This window comes from Myotis lucifugus, unplaced genomic scaffold, assembly GCF_000147115.1.
Source record: "Myotis lucifugus unplaced genomic scaffold, Myoluc2.0 scaffold_151, whole genome shotgun sequence".
In the NCBI taxonomy this organism is placed as follows: domain Eukaryota; kingdom Metazoa; phylum Chordata; class Mammalia; order Chiroptera; family Vespertilionidae; genus Myotis; species Myotis lucifugus.
The window spans coordinates 1,492,695-1,517,076 of record NW_005871199.1 but is presented as its reverse complement, the minus strand read 5'-3'; the positions used below and the strand labels follow the sequence as shown (position 1 = coordinate 1,517,076).

Genomic DNA, 24,382 nt, shown 5'->3' with positions numbered 1-24,382 from the left:
TCGATGAGAGAGAAACATCGATCAGCCGCCTCCTGCACATCTCCTACTGGGAATGTGCCCGCAACCCAGGTACATGCCCTCAACCGGAATCGAACCTGGGACCCTTCAGTCCGCAGGCCGACGCTCTATCCACTGAGCCAAACCGGTTTTGGCTAAAAAAAATTTTTTTAAGTGTCAGGCAGGGATGTGGTATTTTGGGGGTGCACCAAGGACATGAACCACATCCTTTTCACTTCTGAATCTTGATAGCTATTTAAAAAGGTGACCATCCTTTTAAAATATGTGAATAAATTCAAGATGACAAATAGTGAAGTTAAGCCATTTATTTATGGTTCCATCACAGCCCGAGGAATGACTTCTGCTCCGTGAGGGCAGGGCAGTGGTCCTCAGGGTTCAGTCACTGAAGAAAATGCCAGCAGCCAGGCTTAGGAGGGTGTGTTTGTATGTGAGACAATGAGGACACCAAATCCCGAGGTGTTTACTGCAATGCGTAGTCAAGGAGGGCGGGGTGGGGTGGGGTTCACCCAATCTGATCCTTCAGGGCTCTGGGGTGACTCACTTTTCCTGGGGCTCAGAGGGGGGGCTGGTATTTGTTGCCTGAGTTGGGTCGTGTTTCCCCTGGCCCTTGGCATCCCCCGAGTCCGCCGCCACTAGAGCCACATTCTTCAGGTAATTAATGTTGAAGCAGTTGGTCTGTTCATCCCCAGGATTCATTCTACAGCAGAAGGCAGGGTCTCGCCAGATGTTACGTTGGGGACCACACAGGTAACTGATGAAAGATGTTTTCTGATGTATGGGAAGAATAAAGCAGAGATGGTGAGGGAGGGGGTTGTGAAAGGTCAGGCATGGATACTTGGGTGCCCAAAGTCGCCCTTCCTTCAGCTTCTGCTCTCTTCCTGGGTCCCAGAGAGAATGCAAGGCTGCCTTGCACAGCTAGACTTCCTGTGATGGACAGATGTGCATATCTGCAAAGGCTGGAGCTTCATAGGAACGTAGCAGTGGGGAGCAGGTCAGGTCAGGAATGAGGACTTCTGGAACCAAGAAAAATCTCTCCCCCCTAGTCCTCATTATTTCTGTGGGCTGTTTTGAGGTCCTAAAAGTAGGGGTAGCCTCCAGGTCTGGCCATCTCCCTCCCCGCCCCTGCGTTCCCTTGGAGACGGTGACTCCCTGCACCCACGCTCACCTCCTCCTCGGCACAGCAGGCTTGCTCTGGAAGGGGCAGGTCACAGCAGCGGGCAGTTATGTTTCGGATGAGCCCAGGAATCTGTTTACTATGGTGGGAAAGGGGCAGGGGTCAGGGTCTTCAGGAAACCCCAGGCAATAAAAATGGTGCTTGGAGACCATGATTTTGATCTTGCCAAGAGTGTCCCAGAGGATGTCCCAAAAGGAGATTTTGGGGAAGGGAAGAGAGTTGGGAGGAATTGTACAAGACTTACTACTTGGAGATAACTCTTTGGTTTCCACAGAGATAGTCCATGAGGTTGGGGGTGATTCGGCTGAGGTCAATGGTCAAGAGATCCCGGTCATAGTTGGGGTAGGGAGCCTTTTGGGCAAAGCATTCATCGCGTTGAGGACTAGGAGGGTACCGGCAACATGAGTGGTGGTGGGTCTTTATAGCCAGTTCTCGCTCACAGTATCCATCAAGGGAATCCTCCCACTGTTAGCCAGAAAGAGGGAAGTCAAAAGACTGGACACTTGGCCCCTTCTCTCCTCACCCGCCACTTCCCTTGTTGCCCACGCTATAAGGAGAGGGACTCCCAACCCCAGGTGCCAAAAGAGAAGGACAAAGAACCAGAGGGCAAGGAGGCAGCTGTGGGTGTGTGAGGCTGGGGAGGCGGAAGGTAGAAGCACAGGTGAGGTTCGGAGCTGGCCACGGGAGATGAGCTGGACCGGTAGATGGAGAGGGTTGGGTGAGGCCAGAGCTGGATGGATGGATGGATGGCGGACAGGTACACGTGTGGGACCACGGGTGGACGAGGCCGGGAGTGCAGAAGGCTCAAGACGAACAGACTCAGGTGACGAACACAACGGATGGGCGGACATTCACAAGCAGACGGACGGGTAAACGTGTCCACAGTGGGGAGGTACGTGGAGGAACGGACCAGCAGGATCAGAGGTCAGAGGTGGGCGGACAGGCAGGCTCTCCGGGGGCTGGGACGCCCACTTACAGCCTTCCATGCACAGGTGTGGTTACTCCCCCGCCGGCAGCAGCGCTGGAGCTCCCCCTCCAGCCGGGTCAGAGCCTGCAGCTGCCTTTGGAGGCCGTCAGTAGGTGGGAGGTTGCGTGGCACCGAGCGGAAGCGTCTCGCGTGGCAGATGTTCTTGATATTGTCCAGTGTCGGCAGCCCCGGGGGGAAGGGCAGCTCAAGGCCCGTGGATATAACAGGCTGGGGGCTGGGCCCGGCCTGGAGCTGGTAGTGTGGCCGGGGAGCTTCCTCCTGGAAGCAGGAGAACCGAGCCTCCCCCTGCTGTTTGCAGCACCAGTGGGGTCGGGTCTTGACCGAAAACTCGGCCTCACAGTACTGGTTCATTGCGTTCTCCCACTAGAGAAGAAGGGTGGGTCAGCCTAGCAGCCCTCGTCCACGTTCCTGCCTTCCTCCCAGGCTCCAGGAAAGGACTCTGGGCAGTGAGGTCGGAAAGCAGCAGAGACTGCCTCCGCTCTCCAACACAGGACCAAGGAGGTTTCTGCACACCCAGGCCTCGGCCTCCAGTCCTTAAAACACACACATACTGTCTGGGGTTTAAAGGACACCCTAGGACTACAAGCCCGATCCTTACCACAAGTTTTGCACAATCCATGCGCTTTGCATAGTAGTGACAGCGGCAGCAGCGGGAATATCCAGTCTCCAGCATATTGAGGGTCTCACCCTGGCGACTGAGGTGGGAGTAGCCAGACTGTGGCAGGTCCCAAGGGCCATACACCACGTGTTGACGAGTAGGAAGGCAGATCTGGTCTAGGTTGTCTGGAGAAGGCCGCCCAGGAGGGAAGCCATCCAGCCGTTGGCCCCAGCACCTTTGGGGTCCGCCCTGTTGGCAGTGCTGGCCTGGACCGTGCTGCGAGGTGGGAGCTGGCTTTTCTAAAGTCGGGAAAACCAAGTGGGCAGGCGGATCGCGAGGAGGGGTAGAGAAAGGCTGAATGAGTTGGGGGGACTGGAAGAACTTGGGGTTGAGGAGAAAGGATTGAGAGGATATGGGGGAAGAGGAAGAAGAATTTGTGGCTCTTACCTTCAGATTGAGTAGCTGAAAGGAAAAGAGAACCGAGGCATGAAAGGTGTCACCATTATTGTCCCCCTCAGTCAGGCCTGCTCCCTGCACCCCTCTGCAGGGTCCTGACACTAAAGCAGGGGGGCAGACCAGAGCCGTCACTCACCCTCTCCCTGCTTAGGTGGGCTGGTCCTCTCCTCCTGTGCTGGGAGCGGTGGTGCGTCCACTGAGGTGGGAGAAGACGCGTAAGCAAAACTCACATTGGGAAGGCGCTCTCTAAAAGAGGGGAACCTGGCCAGTTCCTATTCATAGAGAGGGACTCAGTAGAGAAGCAGGTGAAAATAGTTTCTATTCTTATGCCAGTTGATCTCCTAACTTTATAAAATAAATATTATTTCCCCAATGTGACAGATGAAGAGACTAAGGCTTGGAGAGGTGACTTACCCACGTTTACACAGCTAGTCAGTGGCAGAGCCCCAAAGCCAGGGGCAGGCAGAAGGGTACAGAGAAGAGGGAGTCACTTACATTCCTTCTGTTCAATAGGGCCGGGGGGAGGGAGCAGTTCTTCTTGGACAGGGACGACTCTCCCGGGGCCAGTGGGATCCTCTGCCTGGCTTCCCGAGAGAGAGAGGGATCCTGAGGGGGAGGACACGAAGGAGCAAGGATCAGACTGATGCCAGCAGGAGGACAGTGGGCTGGAGGCGCGGGAACGGGCCAGCACTCACCACTCCTCACAAGGAGCTGGGGAGAGAACAGCTGCTCCTCTTGGTCAAAGGAGGAAAAGGGCTGCACTGCAAAAGGGGAGGGTGTGAGGAGCCCACTCCTTCGAGCCAGGTGAGGACAGGGCCAGGCCTGCTCTCCCGTCCCTCCCTGAAGATGGGGGGCGGGGGGGGAAGGAAGCCAGACTAGATACCCAGAGGGGGAAGGGGTGGACTTACCTTCACTCTGTCCCTCAAAGTCAGGGTCATGCAGAGAGATCTCAGGGTGATCCCTGGGGCGGGCTCGTGTCAGGGGTGGGGAAGGGGGTGCTGCATAGCCAACTAGAGGCGAGAAGGGAGACAGTCAGTGCCTACAGCTCCTACTTGACCCCTAATCCCATGCCACTCCCCCAAACTCTTACCTTCTTGAAGGTACTCTGGCCCCAACTCCCTCTGACTTGAAGGTTTGAAGCCTGGAGTGAGGAAGGGTGAGTCAGGGTGGTTTTGAGAGGCCCTTCCTGGCTCTGAGCACGGGGTGGGGAGGCAGGAGAGATCAGGAGCACAGGAAAGCGGACGAAGACACCAGCAGCCCCTCCTATTGCTCCTGCCCCATGTCCCCTAATCCATCCCCCAAACACTCCTGGGCGTGCGTCACTGGGCTCTGAGCAAGCCTGGGCTACTCTGACAGCCTCACCCCCATCAGACACACAGCCTAGGGTCTCCCAAGCCTGGGCCCAAGAGAAGGGGACGGATGGGGCCGGGAGGAAGGCCCTCCTCTCCTGTCAGGGTCACCCCCTCAGGACTTCGGGGCGGCCCTCCCGCAGCCGCTCTGCTGTGGTGCTCCCCTCGTCTTCAGAGGGAAAGGACCCTCCTATTCCAGGGCCTTCTGACCAGACGCCTACCCAGAAGTTTAAGCTTTCTTCACCCTTAGCTACTCCCAGGTCCTCCTTAGCTTAGGTGTCGATTGAGGACAGGGCACTGCGATGGAAAGGAATCGCCTGGCTGACCTGCACTCACGAAGCCTAGGACCCAGGAGGGGCAGCGAGAGGGGCCTTTGCAGACAGACAGAGAGCTGTGCTGCTCCCCACAGCTTCCCTCGGGAGCGTTTTGTCCAGCATCCACGCGGGTCAGGTGTGTGTGCTCGAGGGCAGCTGTGTCCAGTCCCCTGGGCACGGGCACCCTTTCAACTCTTCTCCCAACCAGGCAGGGAGGTAGTCCAGACTCTAGGTCAGCAAATTGGTTTCGAGCCGCCTGGGGGCCCTCCTTCCACTTTCCACTGCCTAATTGGTCCCTCATACATCTCCCTCAGGCAGAGGCCTCCCTCAGCGAGTCCACCTCCCCACCCCACCCCCGCCCCAGTTGGCCTTTGACTCCAAGTTTGTGTTTCTTGGCAGCAATCACTAGGCACAATCTCGAGCAGCAGCAGTCTCTAGCAACCCCTCCTGTGCTCCTGAGCCCGCCCTGGTTCAGGGCTTCAGTCCCAGGCCCACCTTGGGCCTGCTCAACAGCAGGAGCAGTTGGAGAATCAACCTGCTGGCGATGAGCCACCTGGGATGGCTGGACTCAGGCCCAGGCCCACGCTGGCCAGGACCCCTTCCCAAGGGCTCCCTCCAACCCCAACTCACCTCCTTCAGAGGCTGTAGAAGTAACAGCCAAACAGGCCAAGACCAAGGCTGCTCCGAACATGGTGCCCATCCTGGGGCAAGGACTGGCCAGTGGCCACGCAGGAGGTGTCTCCTCAGGTAGATCTGGAGCAGAAGGCCGGGCTGCTGGGAACCCGCTCCTCTGGTTGCTGCTCCTGCGGTAGTGCACTCAGGCCGGCCCCCTTCCTTTTATATGGTGATGTGGGAATAGCTCCCGCCCTCCTCAGCTTCCTGCCGTGACTCAGTCCCAGCTGCTCCCCCTCCGGCAACCACTCCTCCCAAACTCACCCCGAGGCATCCTGAGAGGATTGAGAAGAATGGGGGTAATGAGAGGGGAGCATTTTTATGACCCCAAGATGTTTGAAAATTTATTTTGTGCCTCAGTTTCTCTGTTTGCAGGTGAAGGGAACTGACAACCTGCTGAATTGGGGTTGGGGGAATGGGCACTTAAGGAGTTTAGTGGGAACAGGACACCTACCCTAGGGGCTCCCTAACCAGTGAGATGCCTGGGCTGCCCTTTTTATTAATTTTTTTCTTTTATTGATTTGAGAGAGGGAGGGAGGTATTGTTTTGTTCCACTTGTCTATGCATTCATTGGTTGATTTTTGTTGCTGTTAATCCTCACCCGAGGATATTTTCCCATTGCTTTTTTTAGAGTGGAAGGGAGAGGGACAGAGAGAAACATCGATGTGAGAGAGAACATGGATTGGTTGCCTCCTGCATGAGCCCGACCAGGGCCGGGGAACCTGCGACCAAGGTACGTGCCCTTGACTGGAATTGAACCCGGGAACCCTTCAGTCTCAGGGTCGACGCTCTATCCACTGAGCCACACCAGCTAGGACTGATCCATTGATTCTTGTTATATGTCCTGACCAGGGATTGAACCTGCAACCTGGGTATGTGCCCTGACCAGGAATCCAACCCACCGCCTTTCGGTGCACAGGATGATGCTCCAACCAGCAGAGCACCTGGCGAGGCGGGGCTGTCCCTCTTCACTCTCCCCATCGCCCTGGGACAAGAGAGGGAGGCGAAGTCAAAATCCTTTTATCCCCCATCAGGAGTCAGAGACGACAACACAACCTCAGAGCTTTAGGTTTATTATGCTTAGTTTCGCTCTCCTCACACAAGCAGCCGTGGCTTCCTCCACCTCAAATCTCTTTCCGAGGAGTAGATTCAGGCCTCCACACAAGTTCTAAAGGGTCTGGGACTCCAGACTCTGTCGGTTGGGTTGGCCCCTCCTGGGTTCGGAGAGGCTGGTGGCTCCTGCAGGTCTGTCACATGACTATGCAAACGCTCAGAAAATTTCCTCGGCATTTGGGACCCTGGAGTTCTGCAGCTCCAGCAGCCGCCCCACAGCCTCTGTCAAGTCCCGTTCTCCAAGCCGACGGTTGTCTCGCGTCCGAATGTTCACTGTTCTGTTGCTCTGCTCTTTCTGGCCAACCACTGCAAGTAGAGGGGGGTGGGTATCTCAGGGCAGGTGAAACCCACCTGGGGTGTCTCCCTTTGCTATGCAGAAACTGAAGCGATGGAACCTAAATCTTTAGAAAGGATGAGAACAAAGCCCCGATGTGGTGCAGGGACCGATGTTTTACTGGTTCTTGCCCTTCAGCTCCCTGCTTGTGCTGAGGAGATAAGAAGCTATTTCAGCTCAGGAGCCCAGGGGTCAGAGATAGTAGGGTCAGCCAGAGCAAGACAAAGATCAGCTGACCCAGAGGAAGCGTGTGTGCACCTGTGTGTGTGAATACTAGAGAAAGGGGAAGTGGCCGTGGTGGAAGGCTCGGCGAGTCCACGGGGCTGTGGGCAGCTTGCTCCAAGCGCTGGCAGCACGAGTGGGTGTGCAGAACTAGAGAATCAGGTTATCTGGCCGAGGACTGTCTGCTCCTGGCTTTTATTGGAAAATGAAAAAAGGAACAGGCAGAGCTACACTTGTCTCCATAAGGCCTTTCTCCTCATCCAGGAGGGCTGACTCCATCTAGGTCTAGAATAAACAAAGCTAACTAATTAGGCCTTATTAACCCTTCCTGTCCATTTCTCTCTGGCACGCCCTTGGTGAATTAACCTAACAGACAGCGAAGAAGGGTCAGAAGAACATTGTTCCGTGGGTCAGAGGTAGCTGTCGGGGTGAAGAAAACTATGGTCCAAATGGCTTAGGCATCCTGAATCCTGGCTCCTGTCCAGCTCAGGAACTGAGCCCCAATTAAGCCAAATATGCAGATGACCAAACTTAATAAAAATGAGGACAGTGTACAGGGCGGGTGCTTGAGCTGTCACTCACCAAACTGAAAATTGTAGTTGGCGAGCTGGGCCCCGCGGACTCTCCGGCTGAGGGTCTGCCTGGAGTCAGCGTCCAGGTCTCCGACCAGCCCCGCCGCCTGCAGGCTCTGCTGTACCTGGGCAGAGGTTTGGTGATAGGAACTTAATTTAATGGAAGGTTGAGGAGTAGAACAGTCTGATACCAAAGCCCCATCTGTTCCCCCTTCCTCTGCCTCAAGGCTCTCGGGGTCTCACAGACACCCCTCCTCACTGTCTCCACACCGAGGCCCTGCCCTGGCCCCCGCAGCTTCTGTGTCTGCCTCCTGTGGAGCCCAGCCTGCAGGGATTCCCTGGCCTGCCTGCTTCTGGCTACACTCCACCCAACCAGCTGCTTGACACGGGGACAGCCCATAGCCTTCCTTCTCTCTAGAAAGCAAAGGAAAAGCAACATTTATCCAACCCCTTTTTGTGCTCTGTTGTCAGCCTTTCACGTATGTTGATTTAATTGTCACACATCTCCACCAGGAGGGACCAGTTTGTTTCTCAGGTGGAATTCCCAGCACACAGGCCAGCAGCCATCTGAGCCCAGCCTTGTGGTTCCAAGTGCTTGCGCCTCTCCCACCCCAGGTGGTCTCTTCCTAGGCATGTGCTCAGGTCCCTATTAGTCTTGCTTCAGCCCTGTCCTGGCCCCCAACTCCTCACCTCCCTGGCATAGTCCTCCTGCTCGGTCCCCACTGGGATGACCATCACCTGGAATGGGGACAGCCACAGCGGCCTGGTTGGGAGAAGAAGAGGACAAATGACTCATTCTGGCTCTGACCATGAGGGTGGCTGCAGCGAGCAGACTGGAGCAGGAAACAGAAGCTGGAGTCTGAAGGGGGCAGGGTCTGGGGCATGCACTGTCATGCCTGACTCAGAACAGAAGTCTGGAGTCGGGGGTCTCACCATCTCCCCCCACAGCTCTCCGCCAGCACTCCCAGCATCCTTTCCACAGAACCCAGAACTGCTCGGTGAATGAGGACTGGACGCTCCGGGGCCCCCGCTCGCCTAGAGGGAAAAAGGAAAGTGGATGGAATGGAGGAAGTAGCACAAATTGTGCAATCAGGATCACCTGCCAGTTCTTATAGAAAATATTCAGGCTCAGTCAGGCTCAGCAGGGGAGGGTGTGGAGGATTTGGTTACTTTCAGGGCCAAAGGGAGAAGGGGAAGCTGCTCTCCAGTGATCCCCTGGGCAGCCGCGGGAAAAGGGAACTTGTCCGGACAAGGCTCTGTACCCCGTGTACTGGAGGTCAAATCTCAGGGGCAGCTGGAAGTCAAGCTGGATTGTCCCGCACTGATGGGGCCGACCCAGGGCATCGTGGAGGTGCACGTCAATCTGGAGGAGAGAGGGGAGGCCTGCGAGAAACCAGAACCAGTGCCACCCCCTTTCCACCTACCCATGCCCCAGGCTGCTCTGAGACACTGTCACCCCGCTGTGCCAGGCTCTACTTGACTCGGCGGGGACTCGGGCAGGGACTCAGTGGGGTTATAATATTAGGGGACACCCACATCCACTCCCTGGCCTCTCAATTCCTCAAGTGCCTCATCTCAGAGACCTTCACCCACACTGTGGCTACACTCCTGTCCTGTCCTTGCCCAGAATGGCTGCACCTCTGGAACGGTCCGCCCTGCTCTGATACGTCTCTTGGTTTTCTAGCTTTGACAATTACTCCTGCTAATAGCTCTTCAATGTCTAGGTTCCTTAATGCTGCTTTTTCTTCCAGTTCACAGGCCCCTCCCGCTTTTGATTCTTCCCGAGGCAGCTGTACCCACTCTCCCAGGTTCCCGACATCATTGTTCCTCTATCACATCCACATGGCAAACTCCCCTCCCACCTCCTTGGCTCTTAACAGAATGGCTCAGCGCTACCCAACATGGCACACACCACACAGATGCAAAACGACTGACGCCATCCAAGTCCCTGTTTCAACCTCAACTGGACCCTTGCTGCTGCCCCCAAGTCTGTGGCTGCTTTGACCAGCTGTGTCCTATTCTCCTCAAGGATTTTCAAGCTTTCCCTTCTCTCTTCAATGTTCACCTCCCTCACTGAAAACTCCTCTCCCCCATTCCCATCTCACCAAATGACTCTTTCCCCTATTTCATGGAAAATTCAGACAGTATCTTGAGATGGGAAGTGTTTCAAATCCTATAGCCACACCTATGAACTTCCTGCACCTACCCAGCCTTTCTGCATGCCCCAAACAATGGCAAAGGCTGTTCCTTTGGTGGAGGACTCTCAAAGCCATACTTCAGTAGAGCTTCCCTCTCTGAAACCCCTTCCACAACTTCAACTCCTCCCTGACCCCAACAGGCACCCTCTCATGACAGCATTTAAACATTCTCAAGTCTCGCCCTTCATAAACATTTTGACTACTCAGGCCCTTAGTAATTCTCTTTTGCCTTTGTAACAGCCAAAGTTCTTGAAAGAGTTAGGTTCATTCATTCCCTCCCTCCCTCCACCCTCACTCTCCACTTTACCAAAAATGGGCCTGCAAAACCTAACAGCCTTGAGCTACGCCTTCGCTCTGGTCTTTCTAGAAACCCAGCTCTGCTCTTTTCTGTGCCAGACAGCGTCCTCAAGGGGCAGGCGCAGTGCAATTCAGATGACCAATCCACTGGGCCCCGCAATGTGGCTTCTCGCTTGTTCACAGCTCACTGCTCTGCTGTTTGCTCTGCCTCTTCTTGGGCTGCATGAAGCAGCAAGCTTTTTACCAATGTGCTTTGTTGGCAAGTGCTCTTACCAGAGCTGCACCAAAGGTTACCGCACTTGCAGTTAAGGAGAACATTCCTGGCCCGAGCTTGTTAGAGGAGCTGCCACTACCTGTTGTATCCACTCATCTCTGTCAATCCCAGCCTGTTATGATGAGAATTTTCTTGTCTGTGACTCTCCCTGCTTCATGCTGCCACATACACAAAAAGGTTCTTCATGCAAAGGGTCACATAGCTTGCCTCTGCGGGGGTCAAGCCTGGGTAAACTAAGCACCAACCAACAGAACATTCTGAAATTCACTGCTTGTAACAAAGTACAGGGTGGGGCACAAGCAGGCTTACAGTTGTTCGTAAGGAACATAAAGCCCACTTTTGCCCCACACGGTATACTATAGATTTCTTATTCTTCGATATTCCTCTTGAAGAAACCATATTGTTGGACCTTGTTTAATGAATTCAGGATTATTGTTGAATTCATTAATAACGAAACCTGTTTGCCCACTGTTTGTGAGAAGATACATCCAGAGCACTGCCTTTATAAGCAGACTGGCACCAACAGTTGTGTATTTTAACATGTAGCTAAGTTATATATAAGTTAACATTAGCAGTTGGTACTTTTGCTAGGGGTTGTTAATTCCAGGTGTGAAACTGACCTCACGCCAATTTTCATAACGTATCTTAATGGAAAAATAACATTTTCCTGGCATGTTAAATCTGTCTGCATGTAATTCTGATTTCTCAAATACATTCACTGGTACCAACCAACCAACCAACAAAAACTAACAGCCTTTTCACTAAATACAGCAGATACTTTTCAGTTCTCTCCCCTCCTCCCGATTCTTTCACTTCTTCCAACTCGCCATGTGAGTCAGTTTCCACCCTTCCCCCAGCCTTGCCTCCACTCTCCCTCCTGAAACACCTCTTTACTTCGCATTAGAAAGAGTCCTGCAGGAGGCCTTTCCTGACCCTCCTGAATAGCAAGCTCCCTTAGCGCCTGCCACCCAGTCCTCACAGACAATAGGTCCCATGGGGGTAGGGACTGAATCACTCCTCTTTATACACAAGTTAAAACAAAACTCCTTTTTATCTATTAAATACTTAATAAAACAAAAAATGAAACTCTATCCAAAGTCCCCAGCTTACCTTAGGCCCATAGAAGGCACCATCTCCAGGGTTGAGGTCCCAGGGTTCTCCAAACCCTTCCAGGGCCTGTTGAAGGACCTTTAGAGGGAGAGGACCATGAGCAACACATCCCTCCAACCCCGCAATGAGCGCCTCCGCATTCGCCTCTCCTGAGGACCCTGACTCCCAGCTGTCCCCCTTCCATCGGAGAGTGGTTCACCCACCCGATTCCCTGCACCTGCTCACCTGCTCAGCCTGGTCCCAGAGGCAAGGCTCTCCCAGGAAGCCAGACGGCCGGGTGGACAGTGCCAGGCGGAAGGAGAAGCCCAGGACAGCATAGACAGAGCGGAGGAAATCCAGGCAGCCCCGGATCTCTGCTTCCAGCTGGGGGAGGAAGTAAGGGAGGGAGAGTGTGAGCTAGACAGAGCTCTGGGGTGAGGGTAGTTTGGGGCAAACAGAGGGCAAAAACACAGAGGAAAGTTGGGGATAGCACGTAGCCGAACTGTAATATCTAAAGAGGGCAACTGAGGTCAGGACTGTTGGTGGCTCATGGGGGAAGGGCGGTGGTTAGAAATGCCTGATGGAGCGGGGGAGCCACCTGGTCCGGTGCACAGAAGATGTGAGCATCATCCTGCTGGAAGCACCGCAGCCGGGTCAGTCCTCCCAGGCTGCCCGAGGCCTCGGCCCTGTGAAGGGCCCCAAAGTCTGCCAGTCGCAGGGGCAGCTCTCGCCAGGATCTGGGCCGGTGGGCGAACATCAGGCTGAGATTGGGGTGGGAAGGGGTCAGTGCCACAGGGAGAACTAGCTCCCGAAGACGCTCCTCTGCCCAGCGGGGTGCTTTCTCTCCCCACACCTTCGGCTAAGGACCCTCCAGCCTGCCTGGCCTCTGCATCCTGCCAGTCCCCATCATCACAGTCGGAGCCCTGCGTGACTCAAAGGGATTTTCTCAGTAACAACAACAGACATCATTTACTGTGCGCCTGTTCTGTGACAGGCGCTGAGTTGGGAAAAAAACCCTAGGCAGCAACTCCAAACCCTCGATGTTACCGTAAGGACACTGAGGCTTAGAGTGGTACAATGATCTTCCCAAATTCACATGGTCAGCTAGAGGCAGATTCAAGACTCCAATCAGGTGCCCAGTACTCTTCCCAGATGCTTCCTGTCACTTAATATTTAGCAGCCTGGGTGCCTGGCCTCAGCCCTGGAGGACCCAGGCCTCTGGCTCCAGCTCACCAGTGCGCAGGGCAGTTCATGGGCTTGAGGGCGAGCGAGTCTGTGGGATGGCTGGTAGAGGGGTCACTCTGGGAGCTGGCGGGCCTGTCAGAGCCTGGGGACTGCAGGGCAAACATGTCTTCCTGATAATGCTCCCAGTGTCCTGACAGTTCCCAGAGTTTCGTAGAGAACAGTATGGGTGTTTTTACTTCTGAGAAACCACGGCGGGTGTACTCGGCCTGGAAAGGAGGGTACAGACATGGAAGGTCAAAGTGACCGGGGGAGAGAAGGGAAGGGGGCAGCTGTGTGATTCTCCTGGGCCCTCAGTCATGCTGACCACAGCCACACCTACTAAACACCATATTAACTCTCTATGTTCCCCAATGTAGACCACACATTTCTAGTATCTCAATAAAAATCACCAGCACTTTACAGTATTTATGTTTATGCTTCTAATCCCCCTTTTAACACTTGACTTCTTCTGGGCCCCCAGCCCCTCCCTGGCCCCCCTCCCCTGGCTGGGTCCCCCTTACCCTGATGAAAGACACCAGGGCATTGTGCACCCTCGTCCCCCGGGGCAGGAAGAAGCAGCTCCCAGGACTCAGTTCATGGAAGAAGAAGAGCTCCTGTTCCTGGGTCGGGAATGGCAGTGGTCACTTCAAGGGGGAAGCAGGGGCTTTGGAACCAGAAGAAATAAGGGATGGAGCCGCTCAGTCTGCTGGATTCTGAGTCTGCTCCCAACGTCACAATCGCGTCCCTTCATCTTGTTCCAACCCTTCTCATCAGCCCCCCTCTCCCCAATCTCTGCACCTTCCCAATGCGCCGGTGGTCCCGTGACTCTGCCTCCTTCCTCCATTCTTCCCAGGCCCTCAGCTCCTCTGCTGTGGGGAAGGAAACCCCGGACACCCTCTGCAGCGTCTCGGGGGCCCCTGAGGCCTTCCATAAGGATGACGAGTTCTGCGGGGGCACAGGGAGTCCATGCGAAGATGAGGCTGAAGCCGCCCGACCGCTCCGGCAAACCTCAGTGTGAGCTTCAGTTATGCACTACTTTCCCACCATCACCACGGGCTGGTCCTTCAGACAACGCATGTGATGCTTACAGCCTTGAAAGTGCCCGGTTCTTGATTTCTACATACGTCCCACTCAGGCCTAACATTATCCTGAGCAATCTCACTGCTGCCTGCCAGCACCCCGGCCTTCGTTCCTCCCCTTCTAATCAGTGATTGCTCAGGGGATTAACCTGAGGATCCGGTCAAGTGTCATCCACCCACCCCCTTACCAACCTCCCACACTCTTCCCTATCTCTGCCCCGTGGACTCACCTGCCTCTGCTTGCCCTTTCCTTGAACAGCACTAATAAGAAACAGCCTGCACTTTATAGCACTTTTAACTTTCCCTCAAACACTTGCTCCTGCATTCGTTGGTCTGTCTCTGGATGTGGGTTTACTGGCGGGAATTAACCGTCTCTTTCAATAGATGGGAAATAGGTAAGGAGATGGACCCAGGGCCACACACGTCCTGAATGGCAGAGCCAGGGTTTCAGTCCGGCGCTTTCTGTTCTACCTGCCTGCCTCTCCCCTCACCCTCTGCTCCCATTCTGATAACTCACCTGGCCCAGAAACAGTGTTTTCATAAAAGACACGCCCTTGACTTAGAGTATTCTCCCCGTGCCTGTCGAATGGTATTCCCCACCTTCTCCACCACAGGAGCCGGCCGTGTAAGACCTTGTCCAGCCTGTCCACGCCCTCCCACCCCGTCTCCCTTAGCGGTGATGTCCAATATGGAACCGAGTTGGTTCCTGTGTCCAGTATCTGCCATCAGACTCCGTTTCTAGAAGGCAGGGACTGAGTGTCTTTCTCCCTCTGGATTCCCTGCTCACCGTCAGAGCATGGCTGGGGCTGAGAGAACCATCTTCCCATCCCCCGCTACTCCAGTGAAAACGGGGGTTTCCACCCAACCCCGTCCCCACAACTGACCGTGAGCAGCTTCAGTCCTCCAATCTGTCCGGTGTGCCGAAGGTGGGGGCCCCGGCAAAGGTCCACCAGCATGCCACACCTGGGAGGAGAGGGCCATTAGTGTCTCCAAATTCCCCAGTTCTTAGTGTTCTCCCTCTCCTGGCCTTTTGCTGACGGAAAGAGGAAGTAAAGAAACGTGTTCCGCAGAGAGAGCAACGGGGGATAAAAATCAATGCCCAGTCCCCTTTCTTTTTCTGGAGCAACCGATTAGCTTCTGTCTCCTTTCCCTGAGCCCCCTCTGGCCTGGTCAGTGCCGCCCCACCTCCCCATTCTCTCCGTCTTGACCACTCTCACCCATAAACTGTTGCTGTCGGACCCGTCACTTTCTCCTCGATCAGGCGGAGCTTGAAAGGGTTGTCCTGGAAGAAGGGATGAGTGAAGACAAGTCTTTATCCCATCACTTCTGGGACTGACGAGGGAGAGCCACCTCGTCCCTCAGGCCTCTGGTCTTCCTCCTGTGTGTTTCCAACCCACCTTGAAGAGCTGGCGAAGCTGATCCCGGGAAGCCTCTAGCCTCCGGAAGGGCTGAGCAGCAGCTGCAAGTTTTTGGCAAATTCGCTCCAAAACAGGCAGCTCTGAGCCCCGGATAGTCCTGGGAAGATGAGAACTGGTTGGTTTGCACCCTCTAAGAAGCATCACCTGGGTGGCATACCTGTTGGCTAGGGGGTGAAATCCTGCCCTCCAGAAACATCTAGAATTATTTGCTCTAACAAAAAACACAGGAAATCAGGTACAAATTTTATAGCTGGAGCAAATGCTCTATGTATGAAATTAAAAGTTGAGTGCAGCCCGAACTGGCTTGGCTCAGTCAGCCTGTAAACTGAAGGGTCCCGGGTTCAATTCCCAGGCACATGCCCGAATTGCAGGTTTCATTCCCAGTAGGGGGGGCATGCAGGAGGCAGCCAATCAATGATTTTCTCTCATCATTAACATTTCTCTCCCTCTTCCTTCCTCTCTAAAATCAATAAAAACATATATTTTTTAAAAAGTGGAGTGCAGGCAATCTGGATGGACAAAATTAAAGCAAAGTAATGGAGAATGAAATAAAAGTTGAAGAACTCCTAAAGGCTAGAGAAGATGTTTCAAGCAGAATTAGACAGAAGAGAAAGAACATGGACTAATGGAGAAGGTGGTACCAAAATAACATATCAGGCCTGGAGGCCCTTCCCCTAGCTTGCTCCTCCAAATTGAACATGCCCTAGACCCCAGAAAAGGGCCTCAGAAACCACTCCAATAACAGGGTACAACCTTTCAGTTATAAGATGAATAAGGTCTGAGGAGCTAATGCATAGCATGGTGACTATTTTGATAATTCTGTATTGTATAGTTGAAATTTGCTATTTGCTAACAGACGTTAAGTGTTCTCACAATAAAAAGGTGAGGTTGTGCCCTAGCTGGTTTAGCTCAGTGGAAAGAGCGTCGGCCTACGGATTGAAGAGTCCCAGGTTCGATTCCGATCAAGGGCACATGCCTGGGTTGTGGGCTTGATCTCCAGTAGGCGACGTGCAGGAGGCAGCCAATCAATGATGTTTCCCTCATCATTGATGTTTCTATCTCTTTCCCTCTCCCTGCCTCTCTGAAATCAATAAAGATATATATTAAAAAAAAAAAAAAAAAAAAGGTGAGGTCGTCCTGGCTGGTTGCTCAGTGGTTAGAGCGCCAAAGGGGCTCAGGTTCGATTCCTGGTCCGGGGCACATACCTGGATTACAGGTTTGCTCCCCATCTCCAGTGAGAATGTGTGCAGGAGGCAACCAGTCCGTGTCTCTCTCTCACATTTATGTTTCTCTATCTTTCCCACTCCTCATGAAAAGCAATGGAAAAAATATCCTCAGGTGAGGATTAACAAAAAAAACCACAAAAAATGTGAGGTGATGGGTTAATTAACTAGATTGTGGGAATCCTTTCACAATGTATACGAATATCAAATTATCACACTGCACACTTTAAAAATACTACAATTTTGTCAATTATGCCTCAAAAAAACCTGGGGAAAAAGGTGAAGTCTCACAAAAGAAACCATCATTCTCCCCCTTCCTTGCATTGCTCACCGTTCCTTTCCCAGGAAGAAATCATGGTAGAAGCCACACTCTGTGCTGGGCCCTCGGCAGAGGACGGCACCTAGGAGTTGTTCAGCCGCTGCCCCCAGGACATGGGCGCTGGAATGCCAGAACACCTGGGTTCACAGGAAAGAAGTTCATGAGTCCTGACCTTCTCCCTTACCCCCTCGCTCTGGATCCTCTCCTCCAAGAAGCTGGTGTGAAACCAGTATGGCTCTTCTAGGAATAACTATCATATAATGGAGGTGGTGACCATTACATAGTGACAAGGAAAAAAAAATAGAAAAGAAAGCAGTCAGTAGAATCGGTGCACAGAAGAGAGTACCCTCCTACCCCACTCCTCAGGGCTACCCGGTCACAGGAAGCCAGGCAGCTTCCTTTGCTCTCCTATAACATCTCTTATAGGGCTTCAGAGTAAACTACTCTGGTAAGACTGCCTCTTAAAGGCTCTGCTCAGTCTTTTGGTCCTTTTTCTTGCCCCCTAGCCCAGGAATCCAGTGTGATGCAACCACTGCTTTCAGATTTGGTCATTTGTAAATAAATGACATGAGAACTCAATTTTTCTGCATCCTAATACATGAGGTCCACATTACCTAAGCTGACATGAAGAGGACAACATGGGGACGAGGCTTGGCTGTTACGCTCAGTTGTGGAAGCCACGTTAAAATTAAATATTTGCTACAGATAACGTATAATGGGTATCTCAATATCATCCTGTTTTCAACTTACTACTTCTCCCTTTCACTAACACAAATGATGTCTGCTTATAAGAGACCTAGGCTTAGTAAAAACTTTCATCATAAGTTTCCAGCTTAGCTAGGGATAGTTAAGATAAGCCATCTGCGGTAAGTCTCCCTCCCAAGTGAAAATGGAAAAACTCAGGCAAAAGAAATGTTAGAAACACCCATTTAAATATCTCAGTTTAGCAGCCACTGTATTTGTGACAAAGAAGACACTTACTGCTTTCCCCTCTGCAGAATCAAACGTCAGAAATCTGAGGTCAGAATCTGTCTCTAAGGGCCGCTCCAGATCATAAGGTTCTCCATTCACTTGAGCGGCCACTGCAGTATTTGCCAGGGTTGAACTTCAACAGTGGGGATGGGGTGGAGATAAAGAAAATGAGAGGGTTACAATCCACATGGAAAAAGAGGGACTCGACTTGCAAAGGGGGACTGTGTTACCAGAGCAATAGAACCTACTGTTTCTCCTCCCTCCTCCCCCAAGGACAATAGAGCAAGGACAGAGACTCTGAAACTAACACATAAAAAAAACGAACCGGTAGTTAAAGCTATCTTGATGGCATGGAACAGAAACAAGCAGAGTTCTCTCTCTCTGCTCAGGTGCAGAGGACGCAGAGGTGGGAGAGGAATACTGGTAGGTAGAGAAGGGGCCTGGTACCTGATCTGCTGGGCCAGCTGGTAAGGGGTTGTGTTCCATGCCACGGCCTCCACTTTCTGTCCTCCGGGGAGCGCTACCTTGATAGTCCGGTGTTCCTTCTGTGCCATGCCTGCTAACCTCTTCACCTGCGCAGCCCATAGCTCCTCAAAAAGGCCAAGCCGCTCTACCAAACAGGGTGGAGGAGCCGGCACAGCTGCCTGGAGGGAAAGACGTTAGGAGGTAACACAGGTCCCATCAGTTATTCCTGGGGTTGGGGATGGTGGGAGATGAGGGCATTGAAGTGGCCGGGGTCCTAATCTCTAGTCTTTAAAGCAGTGGTGCTCAACCTTGGCTGCACATTAGAATCACCTGGGAATCTTTTAAAATCCTGATTTCTGGGCCTCATCCTTCGGAAATTCTGTTTCTTTGTTATGGGGTGGGGCCACAACATTAGTAACAAAGAAACAGAATTTCCGGAGGATGAGGCCCAGAAATCCAGGATTTAAAAGATCCCAGCCCTGGCCGGTTTGGCTCAGTGGATAGAGCGTCGGCCTGTGGACTCGAGGGTCCCGGGTTCGATTCTGGTCAAGGGCATGTACTTCGGTTGCAGGCACATCCCCAGTAGGGAGTGTGCAAGAGGCAGCTGATCGATGTTTCTCTCTCAGTGATGTTTCTAACTCTCTATCCCTCTCCCTTCCTCTCTGTAAAAAATCAATAAAATATATTAAAAAAAACAAACAGATTCCCAGGTGATTCTAATGTGCAGCCAAGGTTGAGAACCACTGCTTTAAAAGGAAGGGATGCTCCAGGGCCCTACATTAGGAGTCCTGGCTCCGCAGGCGGTTGACCCTGGGAAAAAGCGCTTCAAACGGCGGCCGCAGTGGCTCAGCGGTTGGGCGTCGACCTATGAACCAGGAGGTCATGGTTCAACGCCCGGTCAGGGCACATGCCCGATTGTGGGCTCCATCCCCATTGTGGGGCGTCCAGGAGGCAGCCAATCAATGATGCTCTCTCATCATTGATGTTTATCCCTCTTTTCTCCCTTCCTCTCTGAAATCAATAAAAACATATTTTTAAAAAAGGCCAGAGTAGCCGGTTCGGGACTCAGGGCGGGAGCAGGGAGGGTCAGGCTGGGTTGAGAACCTACACCTTGGGCTTTGGGGGGTTCGGAACTTTGGGGTACCTCAAGCGCCGTGTGTAGCCCGCAGGCTTGTAACCCTGGGAGCCGGAGCCGCCGCCACCTCTGGTACAGCCCCATGTTCCTCCGGTGCGTACATCCTCAACCAAATGATCCCCTTCTCCCTCAGTGGATTCCTCATTGGCCCCTGGCCCGACAATACCCATGCCTATTGGTTACTACAGCTGCCACTCTAGCCTGGAACCACCCCTAGGAAATGAGAAGAGGTACGTCCACCCCACACAGCAACAGCAGCGATGTGGGTGGTTCCGGCCGATCGGAAGACTTACACGGTTACACCGGCAATCCGACACCAGCAGTTTCAGTCCCAAGTAGCAATAAGCGGTCCTTAGGGTTTGAGGACAGGAGCAAGAAAACTCTGGAGTGAGAGTGGGAGAAAAACGGACCAGAAAGGGTAGTCAGTAACTTCCAATTAACCATGTATGTATTTTTACACAGTCTTTACTAGCAAATAGGAAACACTTAAGAGCATAGATTTGAAACCAAACGGACCTAGTGTAAATCCTGAATCTGCCTGCCATTCACTATGTAATTCTGGATAAATTATTTTTCTATGCTTCAGTTTGCTCATCTATGAGATGGGAATAATAGTATTGCTCCCAATTGTTGACGTTTATTTTATGTAAATCATCTAATATACTGCACGATATAAGGTAATGGACAGTACGGACAAACCACTAGAATAAATTAATATAACAGCTTTAAGAGCTGGAGCAGAGCATCTGCAGAGGGCACTTCTTGGAGTCCCTTCAGACTCATGGTGCTTAAGAGGGACCTAGGAGACCTCTAAATCTTATAGATGAGAAATTTACTAGTAAAGTCAGAGAAGGTAAGTGATTTAAAGTCAAACAGTTTAAGTGCTAATGCTGGATTTAATCCAAGTCTTGTGCTTTTCACCACTGGTCATAGTGTTTACTTCAGAAAGAGGTGCCTGACCCAGAATCTTGGCTCTCTGCTTCCTATGCAAGACCTTTGCCTCTCATCCCCATTCTGGCTTTCAACTTCCTTTATCCTTCTTTTCTCTTTCCGTACCATATCTAGGATACAGGACTAGGTATATTTATTTTCTTACACAGTAAAAACAAAATCTCAGTCAGATTTTAGTCAAGTGAGAGGGAAAGTGGACTTGGAGCCAGCTATGAGGTTCTCAGTGATTCCCATTAGTGCCCTCACCTGGGGGTGGGGGTGGTTAGAGTTGGTGCTCAAGTTTCCAATGGTGATGGAATCAAGGACTGAGGAGGAAGAGCTGTCAGAAAATGCTGTTTAATCTAGGTTCCCGGAGGCCAGAGGTTCTGTCTGGGAAAGACAGCAGTTGATCTGAGTCACAGGCACCATTCTAGATCTTGGCTCCATCTTCTTACATGTTAGACACCCTGAAATACAAAAAGAAATAAGACTGTGGAAAAGGGATATCACGTGTGTGTGTGTCTGTCTGTCTGTCTGGGAAAAGGTAAGTGAGGATTTTTAAGTGGCATTCACAAAGTGTGAAAAGAGGCAGAATTCTTTCCATAGCTCTGCACCAAAAAGGACAGGAGTGTTACATTGCAGGTGCTCAATAAATTATTGAATTAAGAATGTACCAATCATTGTATTGAGTTGAAACTCCAAAGGATATACTGACACACATTTTTTAATCATTCTACCCTGTCCTTTTTGTGTGTGGAGAATAGAGAGATGGTGGATTAAGTAAGCTCCATTATTATGGCAGCTTCCCATACTCATCCCTCAAACATTTACTGGCTACTCACTACGTGCAATGCACTGAGCTGTGTGTGGGATGCTGATCAATCAACAACTACATCATTGCCTATGTAACCTGTGCTGCAATGAAGGAAGGAATTTCAAGTTATTCAATTTCTCCTTCTGTAGCAAGCAAGCCAGCAAAAGCAAGCTAGCTAAGTCCAATTCGTTCATCGCCGGTTCTGCTACCATTTCTGAATTGTTCCTACTCTGTCTCAGCCTCAGGGAATTTTAACCAGTTAGCCTGCCTGGGAAGCATCCCTAAAACTGCTCTTATTTCCATCCAGAGTATCACTGAACACCTACTATGTGCCGAGTGCTTGTCTTCACTATCTTAATTCCTAGAAAAAACCCTGACAAGTAGTAGCTCTTATGCTCCCTTTATAACATGGAAAATTACCCTCAGAGAAATCCCAATCTCTGAATCCAAAGCCTATATACTATGCCATGCTCTGCTGCCCCTTAGACACCAGAAGAGTCAGACTGCATCATGCTTGGTAGCACGGCTCCGCTTACTCTCCAGATACACTACTTGGAGCGTTTGGGGCCCAAAAGGCTTTAATATATAGGTTGGAGAGAGGAGTCCAATAAAAAGCCAAGAAAATTTTTTCTAGCAGACTAAAGATAAGGAAAAAGAAGTGTTCAAGAAATAATGCCAGATTTCACAGAAGTCTAGGGAAAAGGGAATCCTCAGTTAAGGGTATCCTAGACCCTTAATCAAGTTTGGGGAGATTCTCAGTTTTACTTCACTTTTAAAATAGACATCTTAAAGTGAGCTAAAGTTTTGAGGTGGTATTGTTGTTATAATCTTATATATAAGAATGCTCTCCGCTGAAGGTAAAGAACATTTCCCACTTATCATCAGATGAACACATACTTCCAAATCTATCTTAGCTCTTAGAAGCAAAAGTTCCCTGCATCAAAGAGACAGAAAAGATATTGGAGGTAAAAAAGATAAATTTAAGAAGATAAAATATATAAAGGTTTATATCATTGCCACCAAATGCTTTTGAGGCCCACCCAATTAGCCAAGTGTCTAGAGGTACAGCAGGTGGTATGGGGAGTTTTGGTTTATTAAAAAGCTTTTTCCCTTAGTAATAAAGATCTAGGATGGGGCCAAGCTTTTTACTGTAACATTGCTTTAAGATGCCATGAAGAGAGAAAAAGTTCAACCAAGTTTTCTGAGTAAATAAAGGGGGGAAAGCTTCCTATTAGGAGCATGGAAATAAGTTGAACTTGGCTTTGAAAACAAAGCCTTGGGTGCACCTAAATCCTCTAGTTCCCTTCCCCAAGACATCTCCTGAGTCTATAGAAGAGAAACAAGGAAACAGCCACTTCTACCCGCCGCCTCTTAAACGACCCTCCAAAGGAAAAACAGAGAAGTCTCCCAAACACAGGAACCAGTGCAGGGATGTCAACTGAGGTTCCATGCTTAAGTAAAAAACAAAGGAAAGATCAAAGTACTCCAAAAGAAGGTCTAGACCAGCCGTGGGCAAACTACGGCCCCCGCAGGCCGGATCCGGCCCGTTTGAAATGAATAAAACTAAAAAAAAAAAAAAAAAAAGACCGTACCCTTTTATGTAATTATGTTTACTTTGAATTTATATTAGTTCACACAAACACTCCATCCATGCTTTTGTTCCGGCCCTCTGGCCCTCGAGTCAAAAAGTTTGCCCACCCCTGGTCTAGACACATCTACAGAAGGCAATTAAGGCCCACTACCCAGTAACCAAGATTTCAAATCCATCCTTTACTAGTCTCTGTTGCCTTTGGCAATGCCTGGCTGCCTAGGAGATATGGGGTCTGAACTGTTTCGTGTAGGTGCAAAGAATTCCTAGCCAGGGGAGGGCAAAACTGAAGCACAGGGTGCCACCCATCTCCTGTCTCTCCATGCATTTCAACTGCGTTACCCCAAGAAAAATGTAAGAGGTCTCAAGTCCTCATCTCTTTTCCACAAATTACGCAGCAAAGTAATTCTCAAAAGTAAGGGGAGCCCTTGCCTTAACTGGTTTGGCTCAGTGGGTAGAGCATCGCCTGCGGACTGAAGGGTACCAGGCTCAAATCCAGTCAAGGGCATGTATTTCAGTTGCAGGTTTGATCCCCCAGTGAGGGCCGTGCAGGAGGCAGCCAATCAATGATGTTCCTCTCTCATTGATGTTTCTCTCTATTCCTCTCCAAAAATTCAATAAAAACATATTAAAATAAAATGGGGGAGGGAGCCCTTGCCAGGTGCACCAAAAGATTTTGGGTTTGATTTCTGGTCAGGGCACATACCTAGGTTGTGGGTTCGATCCCTGGTCAGGGCGGGTATGGGAGGCAACCAATCTGTTTGTCTCTCACATCAATGTTTCTCTCTCTCTCTCTCTCAAATCAATAAACATCCGTCGGTGAGGTTTAAAAAACACATAAGGAAGTAATAAGAAAAATAAGGACGTTCTGGAACATTGAATTTGCTACGAACCCCAGCAGATCCAGGGTGGACTGGTTTAGCCAACACCCCTTTGAGTCAAACACAAAAAGCTGGGGCCTGGATTTGTGTCTTCTCTGTTGGCACTGCTCACTAGCCCTTCCACCCACATCTGTATTCTCAACTTTTGACTCTTGCCACAGTGAGCACAAAGGGAAAGGAAAAAATAAAGGAACCATAGGTAACTGCAGTGTCAATTTCTACATAGATCTCAGCCTTATCCCCTTCCTCTCAAACGCATAAACATAGGAGGTTCCTCCTGTTCTCCCCCAGCAGTCAGAATTTGATGGTTTACACGGCACTTGACTTGCTCTTTTAACCTGACGCATGCAGTTTTTTCTTCTACGTGGGGGAAGAACAGGATGTTTACTTAGGAGCCCATGTCTCACTCACGCCCCTTTAGCAGCTTTGTCTAGGCAGCCTCAGTGAGTTATTACTCAGCAATTGTGAGCAGCAGCTGACCGGACTTGTCTATACAGTTACTCATAAACAAGTATGAGAAACACCCCAGTACCCTAAATCCACTCGGATGGCGTTTGTGTTACTGTATCTACATACATGGGGGAGTAACTCATCCCTCCTGTACCAGACTGGCCTAAAAACAATTTGGGGGGAAGGATCCATTTCCAACATGCCCAGAAAAGCCAA

The 24,382-nt window shown here is 51.3% G+C and overlaps 2 protein-coding genes across 16 annotated transcripts; both read right to left on the bottom strand.

The window, feature by feature from the left end:
• Window positions 1–308: 308 nt before the first annotated feature.
• ECM1 (extracellular matrix protein 1) lies at window positions 309–5,735 on the bottom strand. Of its 5 annotated transcripts, XM_006095211.3 has the most exons (12): window positions 5,528–5,734; window positions 4,325–4,375; window positions 4,143–4,244; window positions 3,930–3,995; window positions 3,730–3,840; window positions 3,371–3,430; window positions 3,226–3,240; window positions 2,779–3,077; window positions 2,169–2,543; window positions 1,437–1,657; window positions 1,184–1,271; window positions 309–786 (listed from the first exon to the last, which is right to left on the bottom strand). In XM_006095211.3, the coding sequence occupies exons 1-12, from the start codon at window positions 5,595–5,597 to the stop codon at window positions 556–558; spliced, it is 1,689 nt and encodes a 562-aa protein (XP_006095273.1). In that variant the 5' UTR covers window positions 5,598–5,734; the 3' UTR covers window positions 309–555. The 5 variants fall into 5 exon arrangements, with proteins under 5 accessions (XP_006095273.1, XP_014316760.1, XP_014316757.1 ...); XM_014461274.2 differs by lacking the exon at window positions 2,169–2,543; XM_014461271.2 differs by lacking the exon at window positions 3,930–3,995.
• Window positions 5,736–6,626: 891 nt separating this feature from the next.
• Window positions 6,627–20,908, bottom strand: TARS2 (threonyl-tRNA synthetase 2, mitochondrial). 11 transcript variants are annotated; one of them, XM_014461269.2, is made up of 19 exons: window positions 20,701–20,908; window positions 19,797–19,885; window positions 18,351–18,547; window positions 17,913–18,036; window positions 16,944–17,068; window positions 15,369–15,486; window positions 15,189–15,253; window positions 14,856–14,934; window positions 13,691–13,837; window positions 13,414–13,512; window positions 12,902–13,119; window positions 12,267–12,429; window positions 11,915–12,052; window positions 11,690–11,767; window positions 9,073–9,173; window positions 8,744–8,845; window positions 8,501–8,573; window positions 7,821–7,935; window positions 6,627–6,988 (listed from the first exon to the last, which is right to left on the bottom strand). In XM_014461269.2, the coding sequence occupies exons 3-19, from the start codon at window positions 18,455–18,457 to the stop codon at window positions 6,840–6,842; spliced, it is 2,001 nt and encodes a 666-aa protein (XP_014316755.1). In that variant the 5' UTR covers window positions 18,458–18,547; window positions 19,797–19,885; window positions 20,701–20,908; the 3' UTR covers window positions 6,627–6,839. The 11 variants fall into 11 exon arrangements, with proteins under 11 accessions (XP_014316755.1, XP_006095269.1, XP_023615029.1 ...); XM_006095207.3 differs by lacking the exons at window positions 19,797–19,885; window positions 20,701–20,908 and adding an exon at window positions 19,513–19,664; XM_023759258.1 differs by lacking the exons at window positions 6,627–6,988; window positions 19,797–19,885; window positions 20,701–20,908 and adding exons at window positions 7,009–7,167; window positions 19,513–19,664.
• Window positions 20,909–24,382: the final 3,474 nt, after the last annotated feature.

Excerpts from the sequence above, each read along its gene's own strand:
- ECM1 (XM_006095211.3), bottom strand. The coding sequence starts at position 5,597 with ATGGGCACCATGTTCGGAGCAGCCTTGGTCTTGGCCTGTTTGGCTGTT. Across the intron at positions 3,431-3,729 it reads CCCTATTGAACAGAAGGAAT|TGGACGCACCACCGCTCCCA; the intron begins GTAAGTGACTCC and ends CTCCCACCTCAG. Across the intron at positions 1,272-1,436 it reads CAAAGAGTTATCTCCAAGTA|TAAACAGATTCCTGGGCTCA; the intron begins GTAAGTCTTGTA and ends TTCCCACCATAG.
- TARS2 (XM_006095207.3), bottom strand. The coding sequence starts at position 19,587 with ATGGGGCTGTACCAGAGGTGGCGGCGGCTCCGGCTCCCAGGGTTACAA. Across the intron at positions 18,548-19,512 it reads GGCTACACACGGCGCTTGAG|GCAGCTGTGCCGGCTCCTCC; the intron begins GTACCCCAAAGT and ends CTTTCCCTCCAG. Across the intron at positions 13,120-13,413 it reads CCCTGGTGTCTTTCATCAGG|GCCGAGTACACCCGCCGTGG; the intron begins GTAAGGGGGACC and ends CCTCCTTTCCAG.